Source organism: Rhea pennata, chromosome 25, assembly GCF_028389875.1.
Source record: "Rhea pennata isolate bPtePen1 chromosome 25, bPtePen1.pri, whole genome shotgun sequence".
Taxonomy (NCBI): Eukaryota; Metazoa; Chordata; class Aves; order Rheiformes; family Rheidae; genus Rhea; species Rhea pennata.
In genome coordinates, this window is record NC_084687.1 from 8,090,063 (window position 1) to 8,114,311 (window position 24,249).

General features: G+C 38.7%; 1 protein-coding gene across 1 annotated transcript; it reads right to left on the reverse strand.

The window, feature by feature from the left end:
- Nucleotides 1-87: 87 nt before the first annotated feature.
- Nucleotides 88-24,165, reverse strand: CSDE1 (cold shock domain containing E1). Its single transcript, XM_062594916.1, has 20 exons — nucleotides 24,077-24,165; nucleotides 19,704-20,110; nucleotides 14,101-14,299; nucleotides 13,263-13,372; nucleotides 12,766-12,858; nucleotides 12,146-12,243; nucleotides 11,880-11,961; nucleotides 11,407-11,535; nucleotides 11,102-11,227; nucleotides 9,806-10,018; nucleotides 7,764-7,904; nucleotides 7,477-7,635; nucleotides 6,770-6,877; nucleotides 5,713-5,888; nucleotides 5,146-5,258; nucleotides 4,289-4,408; nucleotides 3,814-3,992; nucleotides 2,612-2,775; nucleotides 1,665-1,797; nucleotides 88-1,032 (listed from the first exon to the last, which is right to left on the reverse strand). The coding sequence occupies exons 3-20, from the start codon at nucleotides 14,297-14,299 to the stop codon at nucleotides 985-987; spliced, it is 2,391 nt and encodes a 796-aa protein (XP_062450900.1). The 5' UTR covers nucleotides 19,704-20,110; nucleotides 24,077-24,165; the 3' UTR covers nucleotides 88-984.
- Between the last annotated feature and the right edge of the window lie 84 nt (nucleotides 24,166-24,249).

Below are 24,249 nucleotides of genomic sequence, written 5' to 3' on the forward strand. Positions count from 1 at the left end.
TTCAGTTTTCTTGCTTGATAAAGTGTGACTGGGGAAATAGGAGGAAGGGGGGGGGAGGGGGAAAAAAAAGCACACAGACATCAACTATTTCACCTTGATGAAAGTCTCAGTACAGCTATGAAAAGCCTAAGTATTTATTCTTTTACAGTACACTGGGTGCCGGCTGCAAAAAAGAAAAAAAAAAAGTATTCACTTCAGGCACAACTTTTTTTCAATTTAAATCAGTAAAAGAAACTGGGTTTAGAAGCTGCAGTGTTCTAAGCAGCAGTAGATTTGTGCATTGTTTTAAATATATTTAAATTACCACACCGATGGCACACCTCTGCCTTATGAAATTCTGCACTGCGTGTGTTCCAGAACACTACAAAAATAGGTCTACTCTGGAAAGAGACTTTCATTGAGCTCTAATGGAAATTTGCTGGTAAAGGACTCAAATGAAATATGAAAACAGTGTAACATTTGGCCACCAACTTAAATTATCTGAACATCCATACAGATTTTTATATGAAGATTAACATATTTCACCCTCATGTGGTCCTCAAAATTTGAGCAGAGTGAGCAGAAAGTGAGCCTTCCACTTGCAAGGCAGGAGATAATGCATTTGAGTGCTAAGGCATAGTAAAACCTTGGCCAAAATAACAAAGATAAAGCATATGTAATTGTAGTGCAGAATTCCATAAGGTCTACCAAAGTAGAGCTGTCTATAATGTTTACTCACATAGGCAATGTAGATTTGCAGTTACCAGTTGCGTTAAATGCACCATTCAAAACAAGCTTCTAAAATGTGATACTATAAGGCGCCACCTTAAGTTCTCCAGGATGCAACTGTGCATAATTTTAAAATGGTTTCATAAATTTATTTTAAACATAACATGAGAAGGTGTTAAACTGATGTAATAGCTTCTTAGAATTTGGAAGGGATGTATCCAGTACCCTTCACCAGCCCCCATCACTCAGTCGTACTTCAGGTATGGGTTTTGTGAATCAGTCTATAACACCAGCCTGGCGAATCTTTCTCTCTGCACCAAATCCCTGCAAATGAACGGAAAAAAAAAAAAAAAAAAAAAAAAAAAAAAAGTCAGGAAAACTTTTAGCTCCAGGATCATGCTTTCAAGCAAACCTTGTTTTGCTCCAAAGAGGTACAGCATGAGCATATTTTTAATCATCTGTTTCCACAAACACATGCAGCATAAACTAGCAAAAAGGCAACCATGAGGATTCTGTTTGCTCTTTACAGTCCTAGAAACCTCACAGTTTCTGGGCACTGTTACCTTTCTGCATTTCACATGAAGTCTTATTACCACTTGAAAGGAAAGCTTAGATACAGAAATTTCACTTATTTCTGAAAAGGGCAGCAGAAGGGTTATAGTAGGGAAAAAAACAAACCAAGATACTTGTTATAGGCAGAACACAACTAACAATTGGTTGCTTTTGTTCACTGTGCTCTTCTGAAATTGCAGCATGTGTTATTGACACTGAGGGTATAGAGCCCCTGCCTTCTGACTAAAGTAATATAGTCTCACACTGCAGCTAAGTTTACTAAGAAACGGAAACAGACACCACTTTTCAAATGGTTTAAGACTTCCAACAGAGGAAGCAATGTTATATTATCTAAGCCAAAACACAAACTGCAATTCTGCAAGCTAGTCTTTTATCTTATGTACCTTTGAGTTATCCGGTCCCCTGGGCTGACGAAGAACTGTTAGACGAGGAGCATTGGCATCATCGAGATTAATGCTCTTTAAACGATTGACAAGTCTATCAGGACGTGGAGCAGCAACAGCCTTAGCGCCTTCACTGTAACAGAGTCAACCATACGGATCAGTGATGACTTCCCAGAGATGATGTAAGCTACTTAATTCAGAATCACATTCCCAACCAAGATATTAGCATATTTTGGCTTGTTTGAAACTGGACCTTCTGGAAGAGAACCACAAACTTCTGCCTTACAACCATAACTGTAAGCACTGGATTCTGAAATAACAGTAGCTCAAAACAGTATTCCTCAGTTACTACTAACGGAATCCCTGACATTTCCTGCATTTGTTCACTTTGATTGAACCAGTAAAATGCTCAGGCTGTGCTGTGATGTGCTGGCAACTCACATCTCTGAAAACAATGGTAACAGATTCTTGAAAGCAAAATTAAGCATTAGCACTTCCATGACCACAGGACAAAATTTCAAGCTTCAGTAAAATATGCACTTTGAAGACAACTGCACTGCTTAGAAGTAGCTCAAAAGTATAAAATACTTGTCTTCCCAAACAAATGGTATGCCAAATAAAATAAAAATAAAAAAAAGTGCCCAGTACTGGTTTTCTGTTTAAAATGAAAGATAGATGTTTTCTAGAAAACAGGTGGAAGCACTATGCATAATGCAGAAAATGCCAGAGGCACCACTGTCTATCTACAGTGCTCCATTTAGAAATTAGGAAATAGTAGGAAAAATAAGTAAAAAAATGCTGGCCTTGTTCTCAGGTGAGAAGTTCTCACCAAAACCAGCTGAAATTCATCATCCCATTTCTAGGAAGAGCTAGTTTCAGTTTAAAAGCCACATGCATGGTATTACTGATGTAGAAGTTAGTGCACCAGATTAATTCCAAATCCTCACCAGACACGCCACACATTACAGGCACTGCATTTCCCTGTGCGCTGGTTCAGGATAACTGAAAACTCCACTTCATCCCCAGCCTGTAGCTCCACACCATCCTGAACTTCTTTGACATGGAAGAAGAGCTTTTTGCTGTCACCCACTTCATAGTTAATAAAACCAAACTGAAAACAACACATCACATGGTTACTTGTACCACCTTTATCTAAGCAGATTTAATGACATACTTGTTATTGCAGTTAAAACCACCACAGCCCACCCACAATACTTCAGTATAGAAGCTGAATTTAGTCTTAAAGACAACACTTTGGCTGGAAAAAACAATCCTGGATGTTTAGCCATCCATCAGGTTTCTAAAGTAAAGTCTACAGAACAAGTTCTAAAATCTGACAAGCACTGGCAGCAGCATTAAACTGAGAAAACCACTGCTGCATGTCTTTTCCTAAGACTCCATCTGAAAAGTTAGTTAGGGAAAAAAAAAACAAACAAAAAAAAAACAAAACAAAACAAAAAAAAAACACACTCCACTGTTTTATCTGCATCAATGGTATAAAATGTCAGTTACTTCTGTTTATTGTTTTACTCATATGTAAAGCAATATCCAGCAAAACCCATCTAACCTCTCCCTAAATGACTAGAGCTTAGGGCTGCAAAATAATTATAAAAATAGACTGCATTCACAGCACTTAATTCTCTATCACTCTGCATTGCAAGTAACTAGGACAGTGATTGTTCTTCACAGTTCAGGTGAACTGTAATTACTGACTGCTTTCTGTTGTGAATAAGTTTCTTCCAGTAGGAGAGTATGCTGCTACTTGTTTTTCTTGGTTTCTTTTGGTCTTAAACACACTTTTATTTAAATGCCCTACACAGCAGTAACTAGATCGATTCTTAGAACATCTCAGAAAAGGACAGAGTAACTCCTTAGAAACAACCACAGGAGAAACTGCTGCTCAGTAGTACCAATTTATCAACACCAAATAGAGGTTCACCTTCACTGAAGCCACATCATGCAGACTTACATAAATCAGTATGGGAGTTGCACAAAATTTTTTCTCTAGAAAAAGAGGATAAAGCAGTCCTAGTCTGTGCACAACTGAAGCTTCTTAAACTGAGTGCTGAACTGGGTTCTCATTTGCTTTACGCCAATTCAGTTACTTCTGATTAACATTCATCTTGTCTTCATAGTGCTCTTCACTCACCTGATCTTTCACACATTCCACTGTGGCTCTGCGAAAAGGTGTGATGTTAACAGCCATTGTCTGCCCATTTTGACCAAGAACACAGAGCTGGAATTTTACTGTCTCTCCCTTCTGCAGACAGTCACCTTTGTTCGCCATTCCAACGATTCCAAATGGATAAACCTCTCCTTTCATCTCACCTGGAGGAGAGAAAGTGGGAAAACAAGACAGAACTAAGATTTTTTTTTTTTAACTAAGAATATTTAAAATTTATCTCCAGTACTAGAAATGACACTTTTACTGTCAGCAGTATGTCAGATTATATTCACACTATGTCAACATAGTGCAAATATAATCCTTAGCGTTTCTATTCACGTCATTAAATTACTAATCTTATTCTGCATCTGAAAAAACAACATATAAATTTACCTTAACTATACAACTGTATTTACTACTGTCATTAATGCAAGCATCAAGTATAGGTGACAAATCTTACCATCCTCCATGACTTCAATCATGCCCTGGTATTCAGTCTGTGTGGGATCTACACTCCGCAAAGGACGAATTACTTTACCGGAGTAAACAGTTGGATCAGCTTCTTCAGTGATCCCATTCACTGAAAAGACAGAAAAGAAAGAACAGAATGTTCCAGTCATAATTTTTGTTTTAAAATGGGAGTAATAAGTAGACCAGTTTCAGCCAGAAGCCTATAGTTTGCACTGCAAGACATCTAGGACAGTGGATTCTGTCACTCAGTAAAACTGAAACAGCTCTAATTCAGTAATACTTAGTGAAAGCTTTTCTAGTCAACACAAGAATTCCAACAAGAGGAGAGGAGGAAAGGTAGCTTCCAATGGTACTAAAGGCCTTGGAACATAAAAGCCAAATCCAAGGATCTTCATTCACTACCACTGCATTTCCAATTCCTGGATCATTTTAATCATTCGATATCCTTTGTGATTTCTTTCTTAAGGCCCCAATACCCACAACCTGCAATTCCTCTTGAAATCTCTCTTCTATGAAGAACAGCACAACTACTAGAATTATTAAGTTAGGTAGTTTTGCCACATGATCTCTCCCTTTAATTAAAACAGACAAGGATAGAGTTTGATAAAGGCCCAGAGAGTTGCAACTCTCTGCAGGATTGTTGTTTTGCACAGATTTGTTCTTTGGTAACAGAGGAAAGAGCTTTCAGGAAACCTGTTACCGAGATTAGTGCTTGGTGGGCTTATCTAATGACCACATTAGGCACTCTTCTTTGCTCTGAACTCCAACTGTAAAGAGATCACTGATGGACTACCATGAGCACCTATAAAGACTATTTTAAGGAGAAAGTATCAGGTACAGTCTTACCTGCATGCGTTTTGTTCACCTTTTCTGCACTAACTTTGTTTCCTTTGCCTTTTGACAAGCTGTATTCAACCGTGTCTCCAAGTTCCAGGCTATCAATATCACCACAGTATTCACTAAGAAAACACACACACACACACACAAAATAAAACAACACACAAAAACAGGACCAGAGTTATGAGTAACTTTCCTTTAGTCATATGACAACAGTAATGCTCCTGCAACAGTAATGCCTTAACATTAAAACAGGGTGATTAGAACCCACCTAACTGGCTCAGTACCCTGTATTTTCAAGAAATTCCCATCTGAGGAAGTTAAAGCTGTCAAATATACTGTTCTCAAACTGTATTTCTTAGCCTAGAACAGAGCCTTCATCCAGCAGCCTAGAACACCAAGAACATTCACTCTAATAGAAAAACTAGTCCAGTAGAGTTAAGTAATGGATTTGAGACACTTGAGCCTATAAATGTGAAATCTAAAAGGGTTAACAGTCACCTCTACATGGCAGAGGGGGGAAGAATGAGAAAATACACCAGAGAGCAAGATGGAGAGAAAATGAGACATATTCACCTGTAATGAAAAAAGATCTCCTTATCATGATTGGCTGTTTCAATAAATCCAAAGTTATCTTTCAAGGCTGCCACATATCCCAAAAGCCTCTTAGAGCTATAGTTGCGTCCAAGCATTCTGACGGAAACAGCTGTTTGCAGACCAGTTCTCTTCACTTCACAAACACTGAACTCAACCTGTTAGAGATGCAGATCAATACTAAGAGAGATTGGGGAGGGGCAAAACCCACAACCCACCCCTACTCCTCCAACAACTCATTTTAAAGCTGTGTTGCTCCAATCAATAACTAGGTTCTCCACTATTCTAGCCACTAGTCTCTAAGAAACATGTCAGTCTTTTGATATTTACTCCATTCCAAAGGGTGGCAGAATGATACCAATGACACCTAGAAAGGCAAGTCATCCCCTAGGACTCAGCTTCTTTAGCCCACTAAATACAACCTATCTTTATGCAATTAGCTTCTTTGCACACTTTCCTTATCACCAGTTGCCCACAGTGAGCATTCACCTAGCTCACACTTGTTTTGGATTTTTAAAACAGTAATCAATGCTTTCATAGCACAGCTCCTAAGCACTTAACAGGTTCCAAGTTGCACTTCCAGATCTTTCAGCATCTTCACCTGCCTTTGTCCCTCAAGCTATTTTGCTCATAGGGGTATGCCCTCCATCTTCAAAAGCCAAGGCCTTTATGCTAATCTCTTGAATATTCACCCAAATGGAGCCACTACCTTCAGGATAAGAATTCCTCATTTAAAGTATCACTTCCATTGGAAGACACTACTTTCATATATACATACATAGATACATACATAGATATATATATATGTATATGTATATATATATATACACATGTCTCTCAAGAGGTTTTAGGATTTTTTCTGTATAGCTAAGAAAAATTAAGCCCCTCAAGCTTAGGACCGAAGAAATACATGGCATTATGCAGACACCTTGTCCTCCATTTCTTCTGAAGAAGAAAACAAATGTAACAAGGCAAAGAGAAGCTCACATCTGGCAATGCATAGAAAAGTATTTCCCAATGGTATACTTAGTTATATTGCCTTATCTCCTATCTGGGGATTAGCAGATCCTTCCACATCCTTGGCCTGGTAAGGAATGGTCAATTTTACTCCACAGTCATCATAAACGATTATTCCATCCTCAGCTTCCTAAAGACAAGGCATCAGAATTTAGCAACTGGCATCTTATTTGCAAGTAAAAGCAGCTTATTATATACAATCCAAGTACGGCTCATTTGAGTCACAGAGGTTTTTCAGTAACTGCTCTGCAGCTGGTTTAAAAAGCAACAAAACAATCAACTCAAAGCAAGCAGAGTAACAAACAAGCTTTAAGTGATTTTACATATATATATATCTAATTTTTTCCTAGACAATATTTTTGAAGTAAAGAAAGTACCACTATTTCAAGTATTTACTGGAAGTTCAAGTATTTGTCAGAGTTCAAAGCAGCATGAAATCTCCTCTAGCCCTAGAAATTTCAATTCCGCAACTAAAGCATCTTCCACAGTAACAGGTAGAAAGAAGTTTCCCATTAAGGTCCTGGAAGTCATCCTCAACAGCAGCATCATTGCAAAGCAGCAATCAGGCTTTTATTATCTTGTTTCACGTAAGTTAGTTTTAGCTGACTTCTGTCATTAGTCATTCAATGTATTTCACACTTAAACAGGCAAGAAGTACTTCAAAAAGTTGAATTAGAAATTTTAAAGAAGCAATATCAGTGTCCAAAATGAGAAATACAGCAGCATTACCTTCTCTTTGCCTTTATTTGGGCTAGTGGCTTTGGCTGGAGTGGCTTCTTTGTCTATAGTGCCCACAAAACGGTGATCCGATTGGGTGTGGAAAGAAACCGTGCCCTTTGGAAGTTTTTTAATCCTTATAGCATGATTTCTTTGAGCAGACAGCATATCCTGAAAAACAAAATTGACCAGATTTTAGGCAGATGGCAAGATTTTTTTCTTTTCTATTCTTTCTTTCTTCCCCTTTTTTTTTTTTTTTTTAATAGAAATTTAGTTTGCAGATAGATTATTTCACTTACAGGGACAACAGTAAACTCTACTTCATCAGAAATATGGAGTTGGTTTCCATCCATAATTTCACTGAAGTGAAAGAACATACGAGCGTCCCGATCAACGCATTTAATGAAGCCAAAGCCATCTCTCATTGCTGCAATCACACCCTGAGAATAGACAGGTGGATTAGTAACAGCTTTATTAGAAGTATGCAACATCTCTCTACAGTAAAATGAATATATAATAATTTCATAAGGTTCAGGATCTGCATTCCAATGACAACATTTCTTGGTATACAAGATGTTTCCTTGCAAACTGTAGTGCTAATACCTAAGGTCAACCTGAAATGCAAACCAAATCCTGCTTACTTAGTTTTACAACTGAATCTCTTATGAATAGTGAAATAAGTGGAAAAGATAAGCTTAAGCCATTAGCAAAAAGAAATATAGGTAAAGAAGCTGACATCACTACTATCCATAAAACCAATCATCTTGAAAGGGCTACTGCTACAAGTACATGTATTATCTACACCAGTATATGATTCATTTATATATGCGCACTTGCAAGAAATATCCAACAGTAAAAAATATAGATCAAGAATGGTGATCTGAGGGAAGCTAAAAAAGACAGCAGGCTTTCAGGCAAATTAACAAACCTCTTTGTAAGGAAGCTTTTGAATTTAAAACAATAGTCTCACAGCCATGGGCATGTATTACAATGAGTCAGTTTTAGTATTTTAGTAGCCTTCCTGATAACTACTAAAAACAGAATGCTGAATGATAAGCAGAATACAATATGCCTCTATTAAGTCTCAAAGACCCTTTTCACACCCTTACCTCATTAAAAAAGGCTCCATAAGTTTAAAGGAGTTCATGACTCAAATTAGGAAGTTCTTTCCTTACTGAAGCTTAAACACTATTTAGACAGATTTTTTTTTTAATACAAAAGCAGCACCAGACATCTGATAAAGACAGATGTTTGTTAATTTAGATACAATAATGCCTGAACTGCTAGTTATAGCAGCTCACTGAACAATGTGCGCATTTACATCACACTTTATATTCTGCTTTATGTCTGCTAAAACAGAAAGTAAATCATCTAGCTATACAGAATATTTAAACGAGATACCAAGTATTTGGGGAATGAGTGCAGATTATCATCCATGTAATGTAGGAAATGAGTAGAAAGAATAGTTTATAGCAATATACACAAGTCAGTTTTTTCCTCTTCTGCCCTTTTAAAATTCAGTTATCATCAATCTGACAAATTAAATTCAAAGAAGAGAACTTTTATAAACAGAAGTGAAAGCAAGGTTTTTTTAGTCATGAAACTAATTCAATCTTTGTTTTACAAAAACACTCATATTCAAAATAAAGTGTGCCACTACGGACAGCACTCATTAGTTCTTATTGTGTTCTCTACAGGAATGAAAGATACGCTTTTACACTGGTAACCACATCCATCTCAGCCCCTGTACTCCACAGAGCTTTTTTTCCACCTGACAGAATGCAGCTTGTCACCAGCCTTCTGCTGGATCCTTAAGCAGAGAGGGAGAGATTGTCCAAAGAACATGAAGACCAAAAATCCAAAAGCTACATACAACACCTTTTTCAATTCTTGATCTTTTAACTTCCTGAATTAAAGTTGCCCTAATTTCTTCTAGCTTTCCCAAGAAACGAGTAATTACCTGTTTAGAATCAGGCCATGCAGATTTTTAACTAGTAGTTCAAGACCATATTACTTCTGTGCCCACTATAATCCAGCTAGCAATCCACTCTAAGAAGGATGATTAAGGCCTACTGTGATTTCATTTTATCAGTAGTTAACCTTTTTTTCTTTTAAATGAAAGCAGCAAAACATAACTTGTGGATTTTCTACTATTAAAGCACATGCTTTGAAGAGGACATCTGAGGATTTTACTTCAGAAAAGGTGAAAAACAGTACCATGATAATTACATTAAGTTACTGTTAAAGACAATTCCAGCCCCCCACATGCCACCTTCATTTCCCCTCAATAGGAATAATAACAAAAAAAAAGAATAGTTGTTATTCAAAAATAGATACTTGCCATTTCTCTAGTTTCATTTGTAAACTGGAAAGTATTGGGAAGAACCTCAATATTGGTGGCTCGTTCCAGTTTGTCACGTCTGTCTGTTGAAATATTGAATCGAACGTGGTCACTTTCCAGCAAGGTCACCTTAGATTTTGTATCTTTGTCTCCAAACGGAAGCTCTTTAGGAATCACAAAGTCAACTTTGATGCGGCCAGGTAATGGGTCATTCTAATAGCCAGGCAGGAAGATTGAAAAAGAAACACACATGCACAACCAATAGTTAGTTCATCTACAAGGCTCAACATTCAGAGTTTTAAACACACACTTGGGAAAACACTTGCTTAGCAGCATGGCCTCACTTAAACATTTGGGAAAGGAAGGCACTGAGCTGAAGTGACACTCCTGGACTATGTCAGAGATGAATTCAAATTAAGTTCCAACTATATATCAAATGCAGCAGTTCCCAAAATATCAGTTTCAACATCACAGACAACACACCTGGTGAAAATAATAATGCTGGCAGAAGTAAGAAGTTCTGGACAAGTATCTACCGCACTCAGACCACCGCGCTTTCCTCCTCTCCCCCTCCCACTACTTGTTTGAGACTTCCTGTCTACAGCCAAATTTGAAACGTTTTTAGCACCGTATGCGTATTGCCAGAAAAAATAAAAATCAGTTGCAAGAACTACACTTTTACTCATACTTCTAACACTTCTAAAGGCATTCTTTTAAGTGTTTAAAAAAACAACAACAACAAAAAAAAAACCTCACACAACATTCCTCCTCAAAGCAGGAGAGAACACAGCAATACAGGCTGTCCTGTAGTAAATGGTGTTAAAAAAAAAAAAAAAAAAAAAAAATCTCTTCACACTTTCCTCAAAGCTAAAGACATAAGTGGAAACTACGCCTCGGTCAAGAACCTCATTACTTCTTAAAGCTTACAGGAACCTGTAAATCAGTCTTACTCCACCAAATATTTTCTCCCCTTTTCACTGTACTTTCATCTTTAAAAAGCTCTAAAACTCGAAATACGTTAGAATGACTCACTTTAAAAGTACCTGAAAGATTAAAAAAATAAAATAGACAAGCTGATGTACCACTACTCTAATTCTTGACTCTTTAACCTTAAGAAAAATTACATATTGTGACTCCTATCAATAGCTGTTACAGTTAAGTCCAAGCTTACTCTTTTGTTGTAAAGTGATGCTTACACACAGAGCGCTACAGGAAAAGGGAAACATTTGTACTATTTGACTGGAACTCTCGCTAGTCAATACAACACTTCAAGCCTCAATCAATAATGAAATTCACCTGATTTTTGCTCGGTACTTTTGGAATTACTTTGGTTACAGTTCCTTCGAAGTGTTCAATGCTGATGTCTTCAAAAATGACAGTTCCTTGAGGCAGCAGTCTTACATCTGTTGCAACTTCTTTACCCTAAAAGCATAAAGTCAGTCAAATACTCACAGACAAGAGGTAAGTTAATATATATTTTCCAAAGAACCTAGTCCCCCCTCCTTTTTTTTGCAAGTGAATTAAAAATAATTAAAAAAATAGATAGCTGTCCAGTTGTGCTCTAGAAACTTGTCTTCAGTTTTTACTGGATTACATCTTACATTTCTGTCTTTGATTGTAAACTCCACATCATCACCAGGCTGTAAGGCTTCTAGATCACCTTTAAATTCACTATAGTGAAAGAATATCTCCTTCACGACATCACCCCTCTCAATAAATCCAAAGGCTTCCTAAGAACAAAACAAAGTGTTCAATAAATTGCCAGATAACTTAACATTACCAAAACAAGATTTTACAGTATCTAGTAAGAACAACAGAAGACCATGTCAAAGACCTACTGCACTTAAATAGTACACACAGTACTATACAGTACTATATAGTACCATACAAACACATTATGGGGATATATAACATTGCCTTTATTAAGGAGAACATTAGTATCAAAAATTAGCTCATTTAAACTGTTTCACTCAGTTTGCAACCACAGCTCCAAACACTTAATGGCTCTTAATAACCTGAACTTTCTAGAAAGCATTTCATCTTCAAGTGATATTAAAGCTAAAGCATCACTTACTTTCATGGCACAGACTACTCCTTGACAGCGGGCTTGTTTCTTTTTTAACAGCATAATGTTACGAGCACTTACAGCACCAGTACTAGAGGGAAAAAAAAAAAAGTAGACAGAGTAAACTGATAAACACCTGAAAACTAGTGCCAAAATTAAGATTGCTTTCTTATGTCATTTCAAAAGAGTTTCAGTTCTTAGAACAGACTCAAAATGCTGCCTAGTCACTGTCTGACCAGATGAGGTATAAAGTCAGAAAGGCAATACCAACTTACTGTTTGTTTGTATCAATTACAAAATTAATTTTATCTCCAGTTTCCAGCTGCACATTTCCTTCAACATCCTCCGGTGTGTAAGTCAGGTAAAATACTTCCTGTAAATTAATGTTGACTAATATTACTCCATCTGCAAAACAAGCTCTTTTCAAAGATTAACGCAATTTTGCTTAATAACAGCATCTGATATTAAAGAAATTAATCAGAAAATGGAAATTGATAGAACACTACATGCAAAAAAATATTCTTTCTTTCATTGTGCTGTTTTTATGAGTCCCTAATAAGCAACTTAAGTTGATAGTTTTGTATATGGTCATCTTTAAATGACAATTTCTAAAGGTTAAAAAATCATAATAAAAATATGCTACACAGCCTACCTTCATTACCTTTCACAACAGAACAATATCTCTACATTAAGTTCTCCATAGATATGGGCAAGCAAGCTGTCAAAATAACATTTGTTCATAGCAATTACTGAAGTCTGCATTTTTGGATAAGAACTACAACTTCTTAATTAAAATTGCAATGTCATTTGCCTACATTAAATTGTGCCAATTTTTTTGTTTATAGACCACACTGACGGATCAGTCAAGAGTTAAAGTAAAATGCATGAGCTTTACCCCATTACGTTCGTAGCATACACTCCCTGTTGGACTCTGACCCGGGGCAGCTGGAGATTTACTCTCTAAATTGTGAGGAACAGCGCACACAACCTACCAGTCACAAAAAAAAAAAAAAAAAAAAAAAAAAAAAGAAAGAAAAAAAGAAAAGAAAAGAAAAAAAAAGAAAAGAAAAAAAATCCATTGCTAGTCATTTCAGGAGCAGCATTGTGCCATACAAAAATTTCAGTATGCCCTACATACACTCAGGGATGCACTTCAAATGTAACAAAATGGGATGCCATGCTGCAAAGTTTTAAACAGAGACTGTTGACTGTGAGAACTGCTTAGAGTCAAATAGAAGCTTAAACTGAACCTCTGACTTTTTGCCAGAATGAGAAAGATGTATCTCTGTTTGGCTGAATACTCTCTGTATTTAATAGACATGCTAAATGAATCTGTTTTTTTGTACTGAATAAAGGATAGAAATTGTATACAGAAATTAGACAGACACTAACTTGTCCATTTATTCGTTCTTCAGGTAGTATTTCTGGCTTTATCTTCACCAATTTAACAGCGATGGGTTTTCCAGTTCGGCGATCAGAAGACACTTCAAACTCAACATCGTCTACAAGACAATCAAACATGGTAATGACACCACAGTCAGAAGTTGTGTTTTAAAAATAAATAATATTAATTTTAAAAAAACAAACACTAAATGACGACATTTGATAATTTGCTGTTTGTACTCCAAAACAAAAAACTCAAATGCCTTTGTTGCTGAGAAAGAGCACTTTGCAGGTATTTCTCTTGCTATTCTACTTATTTGTTCCTACTGCTATTGAACTGGTCTCATGTAATGGCTTGCCTCTGTCAAGGTTTCTTTCTCTGCCTCTCCCCCTGACACTGAAAAAACTCAGACCAGGTAATACATGCCATTGAGCAGTTTATAACCTTCACTGCCACATTATTAAGTGGCCTGAAGAAGTAGCATCTCACTCCTGAGGAAGCTTAAAAAAAAAAAAAAAAAAAAAAAGACATCTTTAAACTAATTCTAAAAAAAAAATAAGAGAAAATACTGTGTCTGTGAGTGTGAGGAATGTTGTGCTATTGTCTAATTTGACCTAACATCGTACTTTTTCCAGAATGGCCGCAAGTAGCACACAAGTGGCACAAAGCTCAAGCGCCGGTAAGGTCAGTCATTGGGAGTGCCAGATTACTAATTCAACTGTCTTTTTAGCCTCTCTGAAACCAGTGCATGCATTTGTCGGTGCCACAAGGTGCAAAAGTTTTCTACATCAAGTAAAAAGATTGGTCTCAAGTCAGCCAAGCAGCTCTGCAAGCTTGTCCAATTACCTCCTACTTTGAGCTCCTGTAAGTTGCCATTATACTGTGAACAATGGAAGAACAGTCTAGCTTGCCGTTCTGAACACTGAATAAATCCATAAGAGGTCAGCAGTTTTTCTATAACCCCAGTCTCACGCAGCGCTGCCGAAGTACCATTGGGGTACCCGTTATGTCCATTGTTGTGGAGAAGGTTTGGATCAAAGCTCATCTATTTAAAAGGAGGAAAAAAAAAAAAAAAAAAAAAAAAAAGTTCAATAGACTATTAGAATACTAAGTTTCTTTTCCTCATCCCCACATGGTAGGATGAGAATAACAAACACAAAAAGCCTGTGGATGTTACTGTAACAAATAAATGCTAATCTCTTTTGTAATAAAATAAGAACTCCAAAATAACCAGGCCTGTGTAAAACTGTTATCCTTAAAATTTAAACAGGCAACATATTTATAAAATAGGCCTCCAAAACACCCAGACTGAAAAAAAGCTTGCTTACACCAAGACAAACTTCTGACTTTGGATGCAACAGCTATGAACCAACAGCACTAAGCCTGCAAAGCTTGTCTCCTAGTCTGCCTCTTCAGTCTTTCACACTAAAAAGACAGTTTTAAGATTTTTGCATAGATATGGAACTAACACCCAGAACTAATACTCAAACACTTCTGCAGTATAAGGTACTAGACAGCCTTAAGACTCCTTATACTAGTACTAGTTCTAACCCTAAGTAAGTATAAGGTTACTGGGTTAGTATAAGGGTAGTATAAGGTACTACTGGAGAGACTAAGGAAACGTGATTTGAAAACAGCACTGCACTGAAAAAAGTTAAAGCTGAAGTCAACTGTAAACTAACTTATGGTATGTGTTTTTCTTTTCAAGTCAGGCATAATTTAAGAGATTTAGAAATCCTTTTACAAATACACTGGCTTTTTGATATGCAGAAGTAGTCTCATTTTTAAAAATAGCTATTTCTACTTACAGGTTACCAGTTATGTCAGTTGAAATACATTACACCACACCAAACACTGTAATTCAAGAAAGACTATTCAAAACAAAAAACAGTCAACATGCATCTTGGAATACAGTTTCAAAGGGTTTACTTGCTGCTGTTTCCAGTGTATTTATTTTGGAAACGTAATGAGACTATGTCTCTTCTGTTTTGTTGTCACATCAAGTGCAAGAGATTCAAAGTTAGTCAACAATATATTTAGCAGAGCTAAAAGGCTCCTCAGCAACTTGTAAAAATAGTATGCTTTTTATCCTAACACAGGCACCTAGTTCCTCAACTTATTAAAATGTATAATGAAAGCATGCTCCATTATCCATTATGCTGTTTGGCAATCAGTTTAACAGTGATCCCAAAGAGCACCACAAAACACCTGCTGTCAATCTTTCTAAAGAAAAAATAATAATAACCCCCCCACACACACACACATTTCTTGCTAAGCAAAACTGACAACATTAATTAACGAAAAAACACACAAGAAATAAGGACAGAGTTCTGACCTCCATGAGAAACAAAACAAAGCATCAGTCCTCACATCACTGCACACAACTTCTCAGCAGGAGTTAGCCTGCAACCATTAACCTTAAATGGGGTGGGGAAAATAAAAAAACGGGGGGGGGGGGGGGGAGGAGTTTGAGGGTGGAAAAACATATTGGTATTTGTTAGAGGTGAAACTGTGAACCATAACATGTGCTATTTTATTTTTTCCTGGAACATTTCCACCTTCATGTTATGGTTTACATTTTATTTCTTTAGACTTTCAAGGGAGCAGTGCATTGTACCAAACTACATTCTGGTACAAGTGGCATTGACACTCAGATGAAGGAGGTGATTTTTTCAGGTGAGAATTGCTAAGACGGTATCACAGAGGAGAGGACAGAAGGTATTTCATAACTACTTCTGAAGGACTGAATGCTTCACACTTGCTGAAAAAACTGCAGATACCAAGAATGTTAAAAAGTAAGAGTATATTTACAAAGTAACCAGCCCTATGACTCCCCATGCTTCTGAAACATGTGACATATGCGCAAATCACTGCCCTGACTTACAGATCTCTGATAGAGGGGAGTCCTCTTCTGCTTTTTAGACCCAGATGAGGTAGATGTAGATGAAGAAAAAGATAAAGGAAGAGAAGATGGGGGAGCTGCAGGAGGGGGGAGAGGATCTGATGACACAGTAAAATGGTTCTCCATCTCATACAGCTGTGATAACATAGTACAGTGTTATAACTAGTCAGTAGTTACAAAAGCACAACTTTAAAAACATCTAAGTCCCTGCTAGCCATCCCAAATCTTTTGAGAAACTCAGTGAACTAGTAAATCAGTTACAATTTCTGCATTAAGCACCATTATTTCCTCATTTCACACCTCATTTTTCCTTCCACTCTTAGAATCAGTCATAGTAGTACAGCCAAGAGTTGCACAAAAGCTGCAAATTTTAATGAGAAGATATACCAGTGGCAAAGATGTGCACACATCCACCTCTGACACAGAAAGAGTTGCAAAGACTGAACACATTCTGTTCTTCTAAGCGGTAAGAGAAATTACTGAACACCTAATTTACAGTCTTTTTCATTATTATGCTTCCTCCTACACACTATGAGCTCTTGGAAGAAAGTATTGCCTTACTACCTACCTTTTCCTCTCATACATGAAAAAGTTAAACAGAAGAGTTAGTTACTAGTTCATTATGATTATATATTAGTACCTTCACAAAACCAACGCACATCTTAGCACGGTTCTGGGAACACAAACACTTAGTGTATTGATTTGTACTTAATATTAGCACCATCACATACGCATTTGCCGAAACTTGCAAGCCCCAAGTCTAATAATATGCTATGCCATGTAACAGTTCTTGTATGTAGGCAGGTTAAGTTGAAAGAGTTGCACACAGGATAACCTAAATCTTTAGGAAGGCCTGAGAGTTTTGTTTCCTCCGATTCCATTGTTAGCTTTCCCTGTCTAATGAGTACCCCCACATCAAGAAGGGCAGAGTAATGATGAGATCAAACTCTATGATGTATAAATACCTGAATCTTTATAGTAAGTTATAGGCAATGAACACCACTTTGCATTGCATCTCTGTGGCAACTTCCAGAGGACCTATCACCTAAAACCAACTCAATTTGCAATTGTTTTAATCCTTATCCACCTTGCACAACACACTGTACAATAATTTTGTTACCAGCTTTAGAAATATGTTCGTTCAGCCACATTTGGTGATGCCAAAAAGCTTTTTGGGAATGAAAATAATCTTATTTCAATACAGAATCATAGCACCAGTGCAAAAAAAAAAAAAAAAAAAAAAAAAACAAAAAAAACATCACAAGCTGGTAGTTTACAAATATCCAGCAAAATACATAACTCCTACAAGGACAGCTGCTTCACAGCTAAGTTAACAACAATTTTTTTTTTTTGTCACCATAGTCAGACTGATAGCCTCCACACCATCACGGAATTAAGTAATGCACTACATCACATAAAAGCCGATCTTCTCGATTAAGATAAATGAATAGATAAATGCAGAAATTTTGTCTGTTAGAGTGACAAGAAAAGCCACAGTGTACAGACAAGCATAGTTACTTCATCTCTTATCTATCCTGCATTCCTCTTCTACAATTACTAAGACTCAAGTTTCAGGATATCCCACAAATCAAATTGGTATAAATCAATACTCTTACATGTTATAAAATACTAACATGTCAGAAAATACAGTAAGCCATAAAGTCATGAGCTGCTAGAAACCCCTGGAGGACTCTAGCCTACAGTCCTGCTCAAAGCAGGACTTTTGCAAAGAAATCCGGCAGCAATGTTTTTGTCTAGCTAGTTTGGAAGACTTCCAAGGAGAGAGGTTCCACAATCTCTCAGCCTTTTCCAGTACTGTGATAACCTCCCAAAATTTTTCATAATGTCCAACCTAAATTGTTAGAGGGTCAAAGGCCACATATTGCTTTTTTTTTTTTTTTAAGCAGTGGATTATATTTAAATTACAAATATTTTCTTGGACTATCTAACAAAAATGGCAATAAACAGAGCTGAGAAGAGTTACAGACTACTTCCTCTCAGCATAATGGTCTAAATTTCAAGGGGAGTGGGGAGGTGACATCTTCTGCTATAAGCATCACTGAATGAGCAGCCTGCAGCTAGAAAGTTATTAGCAGTATAGCACAAAAAACACCTCATCTTTCAGCCAAAGTCTGACAAATTCAGTCCAACCAGAGATATACTTCTCAAAGTAGCACTAAAATTTCATGTAGGGGGAAAAGATAGGAGATGGTAATTTCAACAGCCTTTCTAGATGCTTGTCATCTTCTGCTGTAAGCAGAAGTCACTCCACATATGAACTCTCATCTTTTTAGCACGACAAACCCTAGGATACCCCATGTATGATATGTCTTTGTGAGAAGGCAACAGCTGAAGTGCTTGATTTTAAGATGATCCAGAGTTTGATAAATTGGACTGGTAAGCAGGATGGTTGGGGAAAGGGAGCATGATGCATTACCTATTTTCAGATGAGTAACAGGACAAATGATTAACCCATTCTGAACATTTTGTGAGTCATTGACAAGACAGCCTCTTTATACCTCCAAAGCAAGACAAGCACACATACACACCTCATGTCCCTGACAATGTGGCAGGAGTGTAACAGATTGATACTAAAGGTACATTGGTTACAGAAAACACCACAAATCTGCAAAAGGTTAAGTTCAGAATAACTTGAACTAGGGTTAGAAAACCACATTGCTGTAATCTCTCGCTCAAAGGTAAGACATGCGTTAAAAGTTCTCAATGCATCACTGAATGAGCAGTCTGCAGCTAGAAAGTTATTAGCAGTATAGCACAAAGAACACCTCATCTATCAGCTAGTCTGACAAATTCAGTCCAACTAGAGATATACTTCTCAAAGTAGCACTAAAATTTCATGTAGGGGGAAAAGATAGGAGATGATAATTTCAACAGCCTTTCTAGATGCTTGCCACATTCCCATACCTGTTCAAACTTTATAACAGAGCATAACAACAACAAAAATCAAACACAGTAATTCTGTTAATTTGTTTGTACTTAAAAAAAAAGGGGGGGGGGGAAGAGTTCTAGTAGACGGTTACAGCATATTAATATATGGAAAAAACATTTGCTTGGACTTAAAACATAACAGATATATACTGGAACCTAATTACTACCTGGCTGTGCAGTCCACTGCCAAAAGTTTAGCTTTAACACAGTTGACCTGCCAGTTTACAAGAGTAAAAGACACAAACCTCACCAATATAAGCACCCGGGGGGAGAGGAAGGAGAGAAAGGGTGAGACACTAGACACATGCAAAGGAAACAAAGATGACTAAACAAGTTACATGAACTGATTAAAATGCTATTAGCTTTGAAAAAAAACGTGACTGGAATCACCACACCAGTGTCCATTACTAATAGAAACATTAATGATCACCACTCTGGTGAAATAAAAATTACTATTAAATAGAATTAGAACCATACCACAGTTGCTATTATCATCTTACAAAACAAGCCAACTTAACAGTGGAGAACTTCTGTTAAGACATTGGTTCCTGATAGGTTTGGGAGCATAACCAGCTCTTTATACAGTGCATATACTAACCTCGCAGCGATATTCAACTATTGCACTTTCAGTAGTATTAGCCGATTCTTCTGTTTCAGCACACGTTTCAGCGGATGAAGACTGCAATTATTAAAAAAAAAAGGGAAGGGGGGAGGAATAGCAAGAGAAAGTGATCTATCAAGCTAATAAAGAATACAAGTGCTGCTGCCCTAGGCAATTTTATATAGCACTGGAGAAAACAGACTACTAGCAGCGTTGGGACGTGCTCTTTTGAAGCTGTTGAGTAGGCACAAACTTCTTGTTTCAGATCAAGCGTTGTGTCTTCAGTGTAAGTTTCCTCTTCTTTGGTCTTGTATTGTTGTTGTTACGATGTAGTATGTTCCTTTCCTGATCTGAACTTGAAGTAGCAGTTTCAGGTGGTAAATTCTGTTCTGTTACACTTCATACTGGAAAGGGAGAAAAGACACACACTAAGTATAACTTCAAAAGAAGGTTTCTTATACATCAATATGAGGTGTTCCTACCACCACATGCACTGCCTTCACCTTAATACTGAAGATTCAATCCACACTAGGAAAGACTACCTCACAGATGTACTTTGCCATTCCCTTTTTCAGTTCTGGTCTCCCAAGAACTCTACATCTAAGCCAGTGATACGTTTCCAACTTCAACCTCTTCAGATGCAGTTATTTCAGGAAAGGTCCCAGTGTGCACAATTAAAAACAGCAACTTCAAAAGCATAATTTATTTTAATAATGTAATGCAAATCCTAGTCCTCCTATTGATACTATCAACAACTCTACACATACTCTGTCTCACAATTTAATCAACAAGTACTTGCACAAATCTTCAGTATAGCAATACAGCAGGGGGGAGAAAACTAGGATTTCCTGACAATTTTTATGTCTCAAAAGATAAGTCAGGGATTAACAATACCTAAAGCTTGCTTTTGCCTAAAAATAAACAGGCTTTTTGATAACACCCATAGAAGTTGTCTACTTGTTTCTACAAAGACAACATGCACACAGGCATAGCTCAGAAAATAATCAGTGTCATTCTTTGGCCTTTTTAAAGCTTGTTTGCAGAGTGTTGATAACAGAGATAGCACACAGGTAAGTAACACAGAAGCCTAACTATAAGTATAGATAACACAAAAACTGCTCTACAACAGTGAGTAGGTAATACTTCTCTCTCAATATTTTCTAGTACTGCTTTGTGTTTTCACAAGTGATTTACACAAGCTTCCACCTAGTACCTAAAATCAAAAGTACGTAGAATCAGAAATGAAGGTCTTTATTGAGTGAACAGACTCAAATCAAAACTTTATTTTTTTTTTAAAGGGAGATTTTTGTGGCCAGAAGCTGCTAAGAAACAAAACTACTGTGAATCTACAGATAAACCAGAATGCTAGTTAGCTGTCTTAAAGGCATAAAGCATCTAAGCATATAACTCTCGCCCAAAGCCTTCCACAGGACCACATCAAACAGTAAAGATCCTGACAAAGCCTGCTTTCCAACTTCACTGGGAAAGTGAATTCCATGATTTACAGTGACTTCTGAGCTCTCTTTAGTGAGCGAAAAGCCAGAATTGCCTACCTGAAAAAGAATGAACTTAAGTGATTAAAACCTGAATGCAGAGATAGTTAAACACTCATTACAGTGAAAATGCTGACTGCTGTCAAACACTACAAATAAGAACCTAGTCCCAAAAGCTGGAAGGCTGTATGCAGACTGATCATCCAGTTATCACATGAGTTAACCTTTCAGTGACTTCTCATCCATGTGAAATACATTCCTTTAGTCACCACTCAGAACATCTTTGCGTTGCCCTCATCCAGTTTCTCACTTGGTCTGACAAGAAAATACATTTCAACCCAAAGGCTGAGTTTTCCTTAACACATTAAGTCATATCAACCAAACAAGTCCACATCTCTATTTGACTGATGTTACAAAAAACAAAACAAACCACCCACAAACTAATTTGGTAATATTTTCTAAAATAATCCTATAAAACTGTTTTGCACAATTAAAAACTCTGATGAAAGTTCTTTTCACAACCAAATCAGAAAACGATTAAGTTGACATTTGATAGACTTGCTTGTTCATTTCACCCACCCTGGCTTAACAATTATCAACAGACTCTAATAAACAGAAATAATCAGAAAACTCAGAGCTATCACAAAAATGCACAGGCCACTAGATTTTTTACATACCTCCTTATAAGATACAGGCAACCCTTATCACAATCTTTTTTAGAACTGTATCATGTTTTGGGCCACATTTCTCATCACAAATGAGCTGCCCTTCTCATTAAGTTCAAGAGGAACAAAGCAGGCACATGCAGTATCACAAGAACAGCACAGAGACGTTTAGAACCTTCCATTCAAATATTTGCCTCATCTATTTAGTCTAAAATGATCTGAACTCTACTGGAACATATATCATATTACATATTTCATTTTGCTGACCGTAGGACACATTACATTTCCAAAGGCATAATCAAGACACCTCTTCTGTCTGAAGATGATTAAAGTTAACTGAATCAGGCAATACAATAAAGCAAAAGCTTTCACCTTAAAAGCTAGTATAATCTGATAAAATTATTAGTTTACTGCTCTTTCCGTTGAAAAAAAGGGGGAGGGTAAGCAAACATAACCCAAGTAAAAATCAGCATGTGTCTGCCTTAAATTCTTTACTTTTTAATTCAGCTACTATAAATACTCCTCCAAACAGTAAACAGCCGGAGCAGCTGCCCAGTCCCCAAGTCACACTGGTCTCTCTGCATTTGTATATTTACAGCTGAAGGGATTAACACAAAGACAGTGAATAGAGAAAGCTACGCAAGTCCTGTTCCTAAAGCGCCTGGATTTTATTAAATAATGACAGGTTGTCCCATAAGCGTTTCTTCTACTTGAAACAACCTAAATAGCCTATTAGGAGAACCTATCAAACTACAGCCAGTTTTCTGTTTCTTGTTTTCTTCAAAAGAGCAGGTATGAAACTGTGTGAATACATATTTCACATAACTAAAACGTGTTTCTAGAATTAGCCATCTTCTACATGATTAAGATCAAGTTCAGCAAAGATCAAACACTATTTTCAGCATGGACAACACAACTATAGATGGTATCCGGAGATCAACTTATTCTACATTTTTTTCAAAGAAACCTGGTGAATATCAGGAAGAATACTAACTCCTGAACACCCCGAACAAAACATGACAGCAGAAAGGTCAGCTGTCAACATTCACTGGATTGAGTAAGTCACTTCTAGGTCAAAAAAACTGCAGCTACAGAAAATCGTTATAAACTTCCACAGACATCTGCCTAATACATATATGCACTTAGAATCAGCAATTAATGTAAATAGCAAAAACAAAGGCAGAAGAGCCGGGCGCTCGCTGTCAATTCAGACAGCAAGGAACCAGGCCCGACCGATGGAACCACCCAGAGCGGCCTGCGGCGCAACCAGCGCCGGACGGCCGGGCGCTGCCGGCCGCGGGAGCGCAGCGCGGCGGAGCAGGCTCTGCACACTGCGCTGCCGCAAGATGGTGGCTGCGGCGCGGGCGGCGCCGAGGGGCGGTGCCAGGACCCCAGCCCGGCGCAGGCCGCGTGCCGCCGCCCGAGCTGTGACAGCAGAAAGGGACTGCGCCGTGATCGGCTGCTTCCTGGCCCGGGGGAAGGACAGGCGCCGAGGAGGGAAGCGCCGCCCTCCCCACACACAAAGGGGGGCGATGGCGGCCGCGCCCCCGCACACAAAGGGACGGGGGCCTCGTCCCCGCGCCGGGCGGGGCTGCGCGCGCGGCATCCCGGGAGCCGCGGTCCACCCCCGCCGCCCGCCGCCCAACTCCGGCTACGCGAGCCCCCACGCCCCGTCCTCACACGGCACCTGCCGGGACCCGTAGTCCCCTCGGCACGGCCGCCGGCGAGGCCGGCGCCGCTCGGTCTGCAAACCCCAGCAAACCCCGCGGCTGGGCAGGCCGCGAGGCACGCCGGGAAAGCGAGTTCCAGGGCCGTCCCGGCCCCGCCTACGCTGACAATCGGGACTGCAACTCCCAAGAGCCCCTGCGGCAAGGCCTCCGCCCGCGGGACCCCGGGAAACGTAGTCCGCACGCCGCGACGGCCGAGCAACCACTAACCACCCGTATTCCCTCCCCAGGAAAGGCGGCCTACGAGGCCGGCGCCCCCCCTCCCCCCCCGGTCACTTGACCGCCACACCCTGTGCAGCCAGGGAAAACGGACAGGCAGCTTACCGCACCGAGACCGACAGGATAACAGGCACGAGGGATACAGATTCGGAGGCTCCCGCTCCCTCTCCCACAGCCTCCTGAGGACCTCAGGTGCACCCTAGAGTGCGTGGGCGCCGTCTCCACAGCGACAGGCGTCCTCGCCGCCCGCTGCGAACCGTACTCACCCCAACAGCTCAGCGCCCCCGCTCCAGCGCCGCCATGAGCAGCACGGCACAGCACGTAGGAATAAATCCCGGCCTCTCGCGAGAGCCCTAGGGTGGAGCCGCGCGTGCGCCGAGCTGCCGCCGCGGGGAGCACAGTGCGCATGCGCGCCTAGCGGCTGGCCAATGCAGCGACG